At 33.2% G+C, this 12,442-nt stretch overlaps 1 protein-coding gene across 2 annotated transcripts in view; it reads left to right on the plus strand.

The window, feature by feature from the left end:
• LOC126738390 (transient receptor potential cation channel trpm) overlaps window positions 1-10,694 on the plus strand; it is a 191,549-nt gene extending 180,855 nt beyond the window's left edge. For both annotated transcript variants that reach the window (XM_050443699.1, XM_050443698.1), the window contains one exon: window positions 3,347-10,694. In XM_050443699.1, coding sequence (XP_050299656.1) covers window positions 3,347-3,567 — 221 coding nt within the window. In that variant the 3' untranslated portion in view covers window positions 3,568-10,694. The remainder of the gene's footprint in view (window positions 1-3,346) is intronic.
• The last annotated feature ends 1,748 nt before the right edge of the window (window positions 10,695-12,442 follow it).

Here is a 12,442-nt window from a genome sequence, read left to right on the forward strand (position 1 = left end):
TTCCACTTTTCTGATAGCTAATCCTTCGCCGACCAATTGCGCCGCTTTTTGTAGGTCTTCCAGGGTCCAAGCCACCTTCTCAGTTTTCCTTTTTCAATTTCGAGGCATTTCCTACAATAAAGTTTTAATTTCAAAAAAATTGGGGTAATTAGAGCCATGGGGGTAATTGGAGCCATATCGTGCCTCCAATTACTCCAACTAACGCCATCTTGATTTTAGTTTCCTAATTTAAAAACAGTTAATGCTAACAGCAAAACAAACACGTTTCTTGAATCTAAATGTATCTCTAAGTAATACAACTAAAGGAGAAAGCATAATAACCATAATTCAAAACTTACCTTCAAACTTCGTATTGCGTGTCTTTAGAGTATAATTTGCGAATACCGACAAACGTGTCGGAAAACTGCCGAAAGTGAACTGATTTAGATGTAACCATTCAAAGTAGTTTGAAAGCATCAAGGTTAAATGTTAGCTGCGTTCCAAGATTACATTACGCACATCATGGCGTAAATAAAGGGGTGGCTCCCATTACCCGCTGGCCTAGTAGTTGTCATGATATAATCGAAAGTTTTGTTGTCGTGGTATAATTCCTGATAATCTGACCACAATATTACCAGTAGAACCCAGATCAGGTTCGTTATTCTGCCTTTGTAAGTTATCCTGACCTGTGTAGATTTCAAATCTAAATGCATAGCCTGAGATTCCCGCCAATACGAAAAAATTTGAAGTTCCATTTATGAGGCTTCTAGGCATATATTGCTTCATATAATGCCTTACTTTGGTAGAGCACATTTGCTCATCAATACTAAGATGCTGCTCTAGTGATACAGAGGAAAATTTTTAATTCAAATAATCACATAAAGGTCTTATTTTGTGAAGTCGCTCATCACCAGGTTGATCTCTAGGTACAAAGCTTTGATTATCATTGAAATGAATGTATTGGCGAATATGTTCAAATTTATTTACACTCATGACATTTCTCACTTGTGGAAATTCTAAAATCTTCACTCCAGAATGACCGGGAATTAGGCACTTTTACTGGTTTTTTATTAGGGGGTGGGTCTTGCTGCTTGGAGCAAGATGGCAAGCTGAAATCAATAACGTTTGACTCATTTTCTATAGTTATCTCTTCTTCGCTGTCGCTTATAGACTCTTCAATAAAATCTTCCTGAGGGGTGTAGGTTCTATCCTCCATGATTTCCGAGTCGCTCTCAACTTCATCATCACTTTCCAGACCTGTAAAGTTTTCCCAATAATCATGCAAGGCTTGCTCTGACAGAATCTTTTTGGAACGTCGTTGATCACTCATCCTGTAACAAAAAAAAAATTATATCAATATCTATACCCAAAATGCATACTGTTGCCGAAACGCAACATAAGAAAATCGCTTATTTACAAGAAATATAAAAACTATTTTGAAACTACGCACTTATTGAAATAAAATACATACCTTACTCTTTATAAAACACAATTTTTGAACAGTGTAGCTCTTATTTTTCTCAAGTAAACGACACACTAAATTCTATTTACTAAGCGTCCTGCTGAATACATCAAACAGCTGATTATATTCCGCTACAAGTTAGAGCCTGTAAGTACACCTAGATCCCCGATTGTTTCATGCGATGGTATGTAAACAATTAACTATACGATGCAGCGAGTTATAGATTTGAAAGATGAAAAGGCTTTTTTAAAAATTTATTTTAAGAACGTTACAGCGTTGTGACTTAACTCTACTAATGCTTAAATCTATCTGATTAAAACAATACAAATTACTTCTTAGCTAAAGTAAAAATGATTACAATGCAAAAGATCATATTCAATAAACTAAGGAATAAAATATACTATAGTCAGGGGTTATATGTTCCATAACTAGCGCGCTGAATTTCCTACCTAAACTCGTTCGTTATTGGGAAAAAATATGTATGGTGCCAAAAGTCAACGGGATGCATTTAAGGGTTAAATCAGTTTTTCAGAAATACAGTCAGCAAACATTTTAAATATTAGTAAACATTGAAATTCTTTCAAAAACTACGGTCAATTTATTTGAGTAACAAATAATAATTGAACTTGACAAGATGTCATGTATTAAGTCAATTGAAAAACAACTTAAGAATGCGTCTAAACGCAGCCTCCTAGTCAAGAAATTAAAGCCTTCTATGCTATTTCTATTAATTAAATGCGTTTAATTATATGACTTAATGTTTTTCTAATTGTGGGCTTATTTATCAACCGATTTAAAAAATTATTATATCAAATTATTGGGAAAAAGAAACCGCGTTTTAAAAGTGGTTGTTCACAAGTTTCAACGCTTTCATGGTACCCTATTTTAAAATTTAAAATACTGATTTTTTCTATGAGTATAAAACAAAAAGTAGCAAAGGCAGTATCATTATTCTCAGAATATTATTTTGTATCGAAATACGTAATAATATACCAAATGTCCCATTTAAAATAGGAAAGTTAGTTACACGGAAAACAACTGAACATGTCAAAAGATGCTCTTATAATAATTCTATCGATATACTAAATTTCGTTTGTTTATCTTGAACAGTAAAATAGTTATTAAGTGTTCCCTTTTTCCCGTGTCACCCGGTATAATGTAATTATTGTGATGTATGATTAAAGTATGTATACACGGTGTCAAAAAAAAACGGGATTTTGTCAAAGTTTTTAAAAATGTACTGGGTTGTTTCTAATAATGTTTTTGAGCCACTATGTACAATGAAAATTTGTATATTTTACTAAAGGTTTTAGTCAAGGATATACATTTAGGCATACAGATTAATAAATTTAAAAACCAATTTTACCTCCAATTTAAATTCATTTAAGTTTTGCATCTATTTAATTGAAAAATGAAAATTGTATTTAATTATTTAATTCTTATCGGTAATTTATTGTATAATTTAATCGCATTACTAGAGGACTAATGTTTTTTTCTTGAATTTATTGTTGTCTTTACTAACTCCCTATCTGTAAAATAATTTATTGTTAATGAAACCAACGAAGTAAAAAGCCTTGATAAAGACGAAAAATAAATAACTGGAGGTTTAATTTGTTGTCCTTAATCCCTCTATTTAGATTTCAACCATAACCTTTTGTATTTAGAAAAAGTTGTTCCACTGACCGGAAATGTCAACAATAGGGTGTCCCATAATTTAAAAACATAATTTTTAATACGTTCATTTGTACACAGTGGCTTAAAAGTTACAACTCAAAAAGCATCCTGAATGAAAAAAAATTGCCTGTAAAACACTGTACGCTTGGCTTTTGGCTACTTAGTAGATGACGTCCCTAGCATGTAAAAATAGGTCCTCAACCGACTCAATTAAATAAACAAAAAAATAAGGTTCGAGCTCGTGCTCTTCGACCGATCGTCAAGATTCGTCCGAATCGAAGTCGAGCACCAACACGTCGACGAGCAACCCCCACGCGACTCTTAAGCGACCCTCGATCGTCGTCGATTCGAGCAATTTACCGACGTTGAAACCGGAAGTGGACCTCAGCACTTTACGCAGAACCGGATCGAGGGACAGTTTGCATCCAGTCCAAAGTGAGACGATGTGTTAAGTACAGTAAATTTTCTTTAAATTGTAAGCAATAATAGAAGAGAAAAAAAAGAGAATGGGAAGCCACACCATGCGGTCTTTGTTTATCTCAGCCATTGATTAAAAGAACTTAAAAACTGAAATGTCGATTGTTTCTCCGAGTTTAACTTTCTCTACGCTTTAGCGTAGGTCGTACAAATAAAGATGAAAAATGATTGAAAATGTAGATACTTACATTTTCAGCCAAATAGAACCCTTTTCATGAGAAAGTTACATTAATTAACGATGAAACTATGTTTTAATCACAATCATTTATTTAATTAATCTCTTAAACAAACACAATAATTACTTCACACCTCATCAGATGAAGCAATGCCATAATCAATACATTTTTTTATAAAAAGACAGGATTTTAATATAAACTTTCTACAACCATCAACTATATTTAATCTTAATAATCAAAATATTATAAAAACAACTCGATATTGTTTTCATAATAAATCAAATGCTCTTTTAGCTTTATTCATTACTAGCAAGGACTTATTAATAATGACTTTATTCCTATTTCTGCAGCAATTTTACAAATCAAAATCAATATAAATAAATATAGGTACATATATCAAATTTAGAAATTATGACGGCAACTACCCTGGGATTCGATATATACATATATATACAAGAAAATTCAGTTTAACACATTAGTGCATGAAGTAAGATGGAATAAGAAACACATAAGTTTTTTATTAAACATTTGTTTAGTGTACTTCAAATAAGCAGGCAAATGTGGAAAAAAAAACTAGAAATGTATACATTTGAAAAACAGAACAGTCCCTTATGAAGGACATTATTCTTTGATATGCCTATTTAGTGTGATAAGCCTTGAAACATATTTTGAGATGTAAGCCCGCATTACATTTTACGCAAACAAAATTTGCCTTTTTTTTTGTAAAATGCATACCTTCTATCAGTCTCCGAATATTCCACCAAATGATTGATATTATCAAATCTAACATCCAGCGGTAAGGTTGGTCTTAGTTTCCCTTTTACAGACTTTACGCCATATGAATGCAGCAAAGCTAGGGCTATGTTTCTTCGAAATATAACTAAAGTTTACGAGCAGTAAAATATATTTATTCAGGATAAATCAATATTTCGTTCAAGTAAATGATTTATTCAATTCAACGTACAGAAGGTGACTAAAAACTGTCTTCTTCCAAACGAACCGATAGACTCACTTATTTTTTTTTTTATCATCTTTCAGACCCAAACCTTCAAAATATCTTAAATAGCATAACACTACGCCAGAGTAACAAAAACATTCATATATGGGCTCGATTTTGGCTGGAGAACAGTACCGCCGATTCTTATTGACCCTGCTTAAGTTGCAAAAGTCAGGGACGGTGTTTCGTTTTAGTAAGGTAAGTTGGGGCAAGATCGCACGGAATATAGATTAGTTCAAATTTACCTGATCATAGTATCGGAAAATGATTTTAAAAATAAGTCACAATCTACAGGTTTCAACTTCAATATGTAAGCAAAGAGTTCGCTGGGTGGAACTTAATACTTGTTAATAGGAAAAATTATAAAAAAATAAAATAAAAAAAATACAGTAGTTCGAACTTGCCCCGGGGGGAAGGGAAAAGATCGGACAACTTGTTAAGTTATAATATAAGTCTGTAAAGAACACCCTCGGGGTAACATCGAATTCCGAACAAGCCCCTGGCAAATTTCTTCCTATTTAAACCGTACATTTATAGTCGTATAATTTTTGTATGTGTTCGATCTTACCCCGTATTTAAATAAAAACAGCCGTCAGTCGTGATTTTAGGTGAAGCACTGCTTGGCCCTGCATCTAATATATCCCTGCCCAGAATGTCATTATTACCATTCGCTTTGTCAGTTACGCATACACCGGCATTCTTTATATTTTCAAACTTTTTTAATGCTTCAGGATGGTATTTTTCTTTTGGAATAACTGTCGGATTAAAAGGATATATTCCACTTTTCTTAAATCCATTTTGAATAACATTTGGGCTTATGTTATTCCATATTTTCCGCACTTTTTCGGAAAATATTTTCTTTGGCAATTTAACGCCTTGATTTTGTCTTTGCCAAGTAACTAATTCTTGGTCCCAAGATGTTTTAAATGACCTAAATACAGCAAGGTCAAGGGGCTGCAAAAGGTGGGAGGTATGCGGCGGAAGCTTTAAAATAGTTATACCATTTTCCTGTGCAAGAGTTACTACCCTATTGTCTACGTGCGTACTGTGTCCATCATATATAAGTAAAATCGGTCGTAGCCCACCCAGTGTAGGAATTTCAGCTTTCTTAATGAAGTTGACAAAAATGTCAGTCTCCATCCAACCATTACTGCTAGCAGCGTATGCTACATCTGTTTCGCCGTCTCGATCTGCCATCCACTGGTCCCATACATTCTTGCCCTTAAAGACAATTAAAGGGGGCGCTTTTTCACCAACAGCATTCACAGCAGACAAAATTGTAACGTTCTCCCTTCCGGGACCACTGGTAACACGGGAACAAGCTACACCTCTTGCACCAACTACCTTTGTTTTAGATGGATCTATAGACAAGCTCGTCTCATCTAAATTCCAAATTTGCTATGGAAGATCATTTAATTTTAAGTCATTTAAAACTGTCTCTAATAGGCTAAAATACTCGTTGATTATGAAAGGATCGGTCATTTTCTTTCTCGAATCTTCCACCGCCTGGGGCTTTTTAATCGAAAGTTTATGTCGTTATTTAAAATTAATAAACCAGTCGGCACCTGGCATATTATTTTTAAAAGGAGTCTTAATGTTATTTTTTGTTACGTATTCGGCTATAATAAACAAAACTTCCTTTCTTGAGGACCCATTTCTCAAGTGTTTTAAGACCATTTGCCAAAATCCTTTCATGTTCTAAGGAAATTGCCAAGTTCCAGCGTTTGGCTTTTTAACCCATGGGTTCCTTTAGAATGATCATGCAGTGTTGATTTTGGGATGTGATATTTTTTTGATGCACCGTTGAGGGTTATTAATCCCCCTTCTAATTCATTAATGGCTCTCGCAAGGTCCTCCTTGGTGTACTTTTTCCCCCTGTCGGATTTTCTTACATATTTTCGAACCATCGTCAGACCTGTAACAAAAAATCAATACTGCAGATGTATTGGGGCAAGATCGGAAAAAGTTATTCGAACTTGCCCCTTACTTCTACATACGGGGAAAGATCGAACCAACTCATAATAACACTCCTTGAAGCTATGATTTACTAATCCAAACAGTTTATAAAGATAGACCATTCACAACAGAGATTACCTATATAATGTTAATAACTTACCTTTTGAAGCAAAGTTTGGCGAAGGGAGTAAGTTCGAATACACAAAATAAACCAAAAAAACACAAAACTGTATGTAGTTTACACGAAACACCTTAAAACAAAACGTTGTCTTGTCGAGCACTGCGTGCTATTGTTTGTTTCACGCGGAGAATGATTCCCGCGCTGTTGCCACAACAATATGACTTCTGGAGGCTGCGTTCGGACTTGCCCCTTGTCCGATCATACCCCAACTTACCTTAGTTCGTTTTAAAAGAAGATTTTATTGAATCCTCAGGGTGAATTATTGCCATAAGTAGCCACGCATTTACTATGGACACATCAAAAAGATAGGCAAAAATTGGCCACCACCATTTTCTTTGTCTTATTCCGGTCCTATAGTTGGCAACCATGTTGTCTAATTTATTATAATTATATATTATGCCTGGCTGTGGAACCTTTACCTTAGATTTAGTTTCTCTGCAGTAACGTGGAGCTGTTTTGTTTGCAGGTACGTCAAAATTTGAAGCAGCTGCTACAACTTTGTTGTTCTTCCGTTGAACAACTACAACATCTTGACATGCAGACTTATGACAGGAGCCTCTTTTTTCAGTTTTCCATTCTTGCTTTGACCTTAGTGGACTATTTTCTACTCGATTTTTAACGTAAAGTACCTGTGGCACAGTAACCATCCTGAGACAATCGACTAAGTAATTTTAACGAAGTAAAATTGATAGCCTTCATTTGGTGGTATTTTAGCTTGTTGAATTAGGGATAAGACAACGTGGCCTCCTATTCCATATTCTTTATTCTCGGAATAAGTTAAATTATTTTGTTTGCCCATATCAATATCAAAAGCTAAATGCTGTACTCATTGCTGGTACAAAGAGCCCAGTTTTTGAACCCAAATCTTATGGGCTTCCCCTTAATAAATTGTTTCGCATAATGTTTTCCATAATAAGGAATCCCGCTCTCATCAATACTTAGTTTTTCAGCAAGACCTCCGTACATCCTATAATTTTCATTTAGCCGCTCAATAACCGGTCGAAGCTTATAAAGTCTATCATCCTCATCTATTTTGGAATTATCGTTCATGTGCAAATTCCGTAATATTGTCTCAAAACGGTTGAGACGAATACTTTCTGCTAATATTTTTGGAATATCATTATTAGCTCCCCAGTTTGTCATGACATAAATTTAAATTGTTTTGACATGCATACAGATTTGTTTGGGTACCAATATGTTCACACATCGTTGCATCAAAAAAAAGTTGAAAAAATGTTAGTGGGGAAGAAATATTCACTAAATCAGCTGGTGGCTGCTCGGGGACACACGTGGAATTTATAATAAAAGACGGTTCTTCAATATTCCAATTCCGTAATGTTTGAGTTGATTTTCCACGCTTTTTTTTCTTTGTTGAGGTTTCTTGGTTATTAAAAACACTAAAAATTAAAATAATTGTTGATAGTCTCCCTACTTTTATTGCATTTCAATAAAATATACAATTGACATAACCTCAAAAACTAAACGACAATCATAGTGGTTAATTAAAGAAAAGTACGGATTTAAAAAACATACCTGTGTGTTCAGTTAAACTCTTTAGAGCTGCTGCAACTATTCTTTTGCTTCTGGAACTTGGCAATTTTTGGCAAAACAAAAACAAATTTCACGAGCACTATACACGCGTTGCTTCACTGTTTACCAAAGACTGAAACAACAACTGAATAAGTCAAAATGCCGTGTTTATTTCGCTGCTATAGCTGGGTAACTAAAGATACCTAGTTTTAGTATAAAATATCACGAGTATTTAAGAAATACCTATTTTCAAATTTTATTTTAGAAGTTATCTAAAATTCAACGGACAATTTTAGAAATTTTCTAGTTATTGCATTAAATAAAGCAGACATAGTAGATCAGTTGCCAGTGGATAACTCGTTTCTTTTAAAAATGGAGTTGCCTAGTTGTAGTACTAAGCCCACGATATAATAAGAAAGATCTCCAACTGAAAATTCTTTCTGAAAAACTCATCCAATTAAATATTTATTATTGCCGATCATTTAGTTAGACACAGGTGAATAAACACTATAATAGTTACCTTATGTTAACTAATAAATTACAATGTATTTGAAATATGTACAAATTATATTCATTAAATAAGTTCTATGCATTTGTATTTGCTCTACTTTGAAACCTATATTAAAAATGTGCATTTAGGCGCAGATGTATAAATCGGAAGCGAATGGTCTCTACTCAAAATTGAAGAATGGCAAGTACTACTTGTAATTCTTGGTTTTTTGTTCAACATTTTATGCAATCCAAAAATTATTAATAATTATGATTATGTGTATAAGTAAACGAATAGATATAGGTATAGGTAGTATAGTAAACATTTTTTCTATTTCCTACTAAATTTATGGAATAAAATCACATCCAAAGCAATATTGCAGTTTTAACACAACTTAACGAGTTTGAATTATTTTTAAAAAGAAAAATTGAGAAATAGAAAATGTAAATATCATGTTTTGAAATAAAATCAAAATAGTCAATCCCCTTCTGGAAAGAACAAAATGTATTCAATGAATTTTCCTAATAGACCAGTAAAAGAACTCACAGAAAGTGCACATTGAGATTGAATGGTGCGGTTTTTTTGCAAATAGTGTCTTATTTGTTCTATTTCCTCATTAAACATTACGGTTTGAAGGTATTTCGTGGCATCTGTTTTATGATTAGACAAATTTTCTTTAATTTTTTACCCCCTAAACATTATAAATCTAATTTCTGTTAATTTTAAGTGTCTGTTAAGGTGTGGCTTCCCATTCTTATTGGCCCCAAAATAGCCTAATTGCATACTGTGCGCCCATAAAACTAACGAGAATCGCATTGAAATTATGACGCATGCTTCCTTAGTAGCCTCTAAAGTACAAAATTAGAAAAAAACAAACCAAAGATATGTACCTACCTACCGGCAACTATGAGGCATGACGATCCACTAAACCAATTAAATTTCTTCAAATTATGTTTTTTTTTCTACTTTCTGGTACGTCTTCCTTTAATTTTTATTAGCTCTATGTGTTCGAACCGCATTTAATAAAACGCTTTTATCACTTTTCGTGACAATAAAGTTAATTTAAAACCAAAATAAATAAATTAAATAAGTTTAGTATGTGATATTTTTAAACAAATACTTTATATAAGCACGCATTTAGGTATTATTTAATATAGTATATATATATAAAAGGAATTCTATAAAATAAGGAAAAATCCCCTTTTCTCTCCCCCCACAACTTTGTATAATACTTTGATCCCCTTTGACAATATAATTATTGTGATTTCCCTTCTAATAAAAAAAAATTCTCGTAGTGTTTTTAGTGCTCAATTTAGTGCTCAAAAATGTCGTGTGTGGCAATACTCATTTGTTCATTACTAAAGGTACTTGCATAAAACGGTTGTAAAATACCCATATACGGGGGGCGCTAATAAGAAATTTTGTTCATTAAAGGATACTGGGCACAACTTCAAAGAAACCCTCCCCCTGTATAATAGAGTTAATATATATATTTTTTGTAGCAATACAAACGCAAAAGGAATTCATCATATTCATAGTACAATAAGCGAATCAAAAATATAAAAACATATTGTATAAATAAAGAGCATATCGACAAAAATTTTATCAAACAAAAGAGATATTGGTACCTTTATGATTTACTTTCTTTTTTTTATTATATATAGTTATTATAATTTGATTGTAGAATAATATATATAGTGAACATTTTATTATCCAATTTGTTTTTTCCTCTTTGTAAATTAAAATCTGAATAAAAATATTGTTTTGAAATATATGTGTGTGTTATTATGTTATAATTTTTCATCTGTTGTGTGCTTATACTGACTTCTCCCAGGCTTTCAATTGTGTAAACGATAATAATAATAAACGACTTTCTTGAAATCATTTACAATATAACAGTTAAAAAATAAACAAAATTTCATATAATTGCAGGAAACTCCAAGGAGTACCCTCTTCCAATAAATCATGAAAAAATAATTATTTTTTTAACTACAACTAACTTACAAAGTACCTTACCTAGTTCTTATTTTAAGATATTTCGGTCGGAATTATCGTAATGATTTAATTTTAAAGTTTTTTTAAATTCATGTTTGGTCCCATTCTCTTGTATCTTAAATCGTTTTAGCCTTGTCTGAAGCACTAGATCTATAAAGCTGCGTCCAAACCGAGTCGACACTGTCGATTGACTGTCTATCGACATTGTTGATCAACAAGCGACAAAAACTGCATCTGTCCACACCAGAGTCGACACAAATGTTTGTCGATCAGTCAAATCAACATGTCCGACGAAGAAGACGTAATTCTTGCTTGTGCCGCGTATATTATTATCGCGACTAAAAAAAGAAAAATTGCGCGCAAAAAAAGATTTTGGGTTCGACCAAGTCTTCAAAGTAGAACTAGATACAATGCTAGTAATTTGATAGACGATTTAAAAAAAGATGACATAAACCTATTGAGCCTTGAATACAGGTGCAATGGTGATTTTAGAATTTTTTTTCGAATATCAGAAGGTGAATTTGAATATATTTATTACTAAAAATCGGGCCAAAAATTTGCAAAGAAGACACCAATTATAGACCTGCTATTTCTATAAAGGAGCGTCTTACTGTAACGTTACGATTTTTATCAACTGGAGATTCGTACCACTCACTAATGAATCTTTTCAGAACAGGCAATTTCCAAAATTGTTGTGGAGGTGTATTATGCCCTTATTGATGTATTACAAGACTATATTAAGGTAAGCACTTTATTTATTAAGATTTATATAAATATGAAAATATAGTTATAGCTACTCCTTAAATCAAATTTTCATAACCATAATAAAGAATAAATAAGCACAACAGTAGTAAAAATAAACTATAACTAAAACAGAACTAAATATTTAAACCCTAAATGAGAATAGTTGTGCGCATATCTATACTTATGACCGAGCTTATAAGGTATGACTTCCTGGAGATTGCAGTTGGGTAATGAAACGATCTGCAGCTTCATCTTCATCAGTTGTAAGGCAGTTGATTGTGCCGAAGTAGGGGGAATGCTGAAAGGAGAGCATGAGGAGTATAATTCCGGGGAATGAATCGGTGAGGTCGTCAGTAAGCCACCTGAATTTGCTGTACTGGGAAAATATTGCTGTTGCTGAGCTTGAGGATAATAGTGTTGTTGCTGAGCCTGAGAAAATACTGCTGCTGTGGTTGTTGTGCTACGGGATAATTGTAATTTCCCAATTTTGCTTGAAACAGAAGTGTGCTTATTTTGTGTTGCACTGTAGCTTGAGCATAAGTAGTGGGCAAATTTCACAATGTCACAGCCACTTCGCCAAATATGGTAAACAGATCCTTTGATTGTTTTGTCGCTAATGTTTGCGTCATTATCTCGTAGGCTTCATTGACCCTTGGGTTATCGCATTTCCTTTTCTTGAAGGTACGTGGCCAAGAGCTGGCGACTTAAACTGTTTTTTGTAGTTAAAGTTTCCTTTGCTTTTTCAACATTATCGGCATTTACATTACTCCTCGTAGAGTCT

The sequence above is a fragment of the Anthonomus grandis genome, chromosome 7, assembly GCF_022605725.1.
Source record: "Anthonomus grandis grandis chromosome 7, icAntGran1.3, whole genome shotgun sequence".
NCBI lineage: Eukaryota > Metazoa > Arthropoda > Insecta > Coleoptera > Curculionidae > Anthonomus > Anthonomus grandis.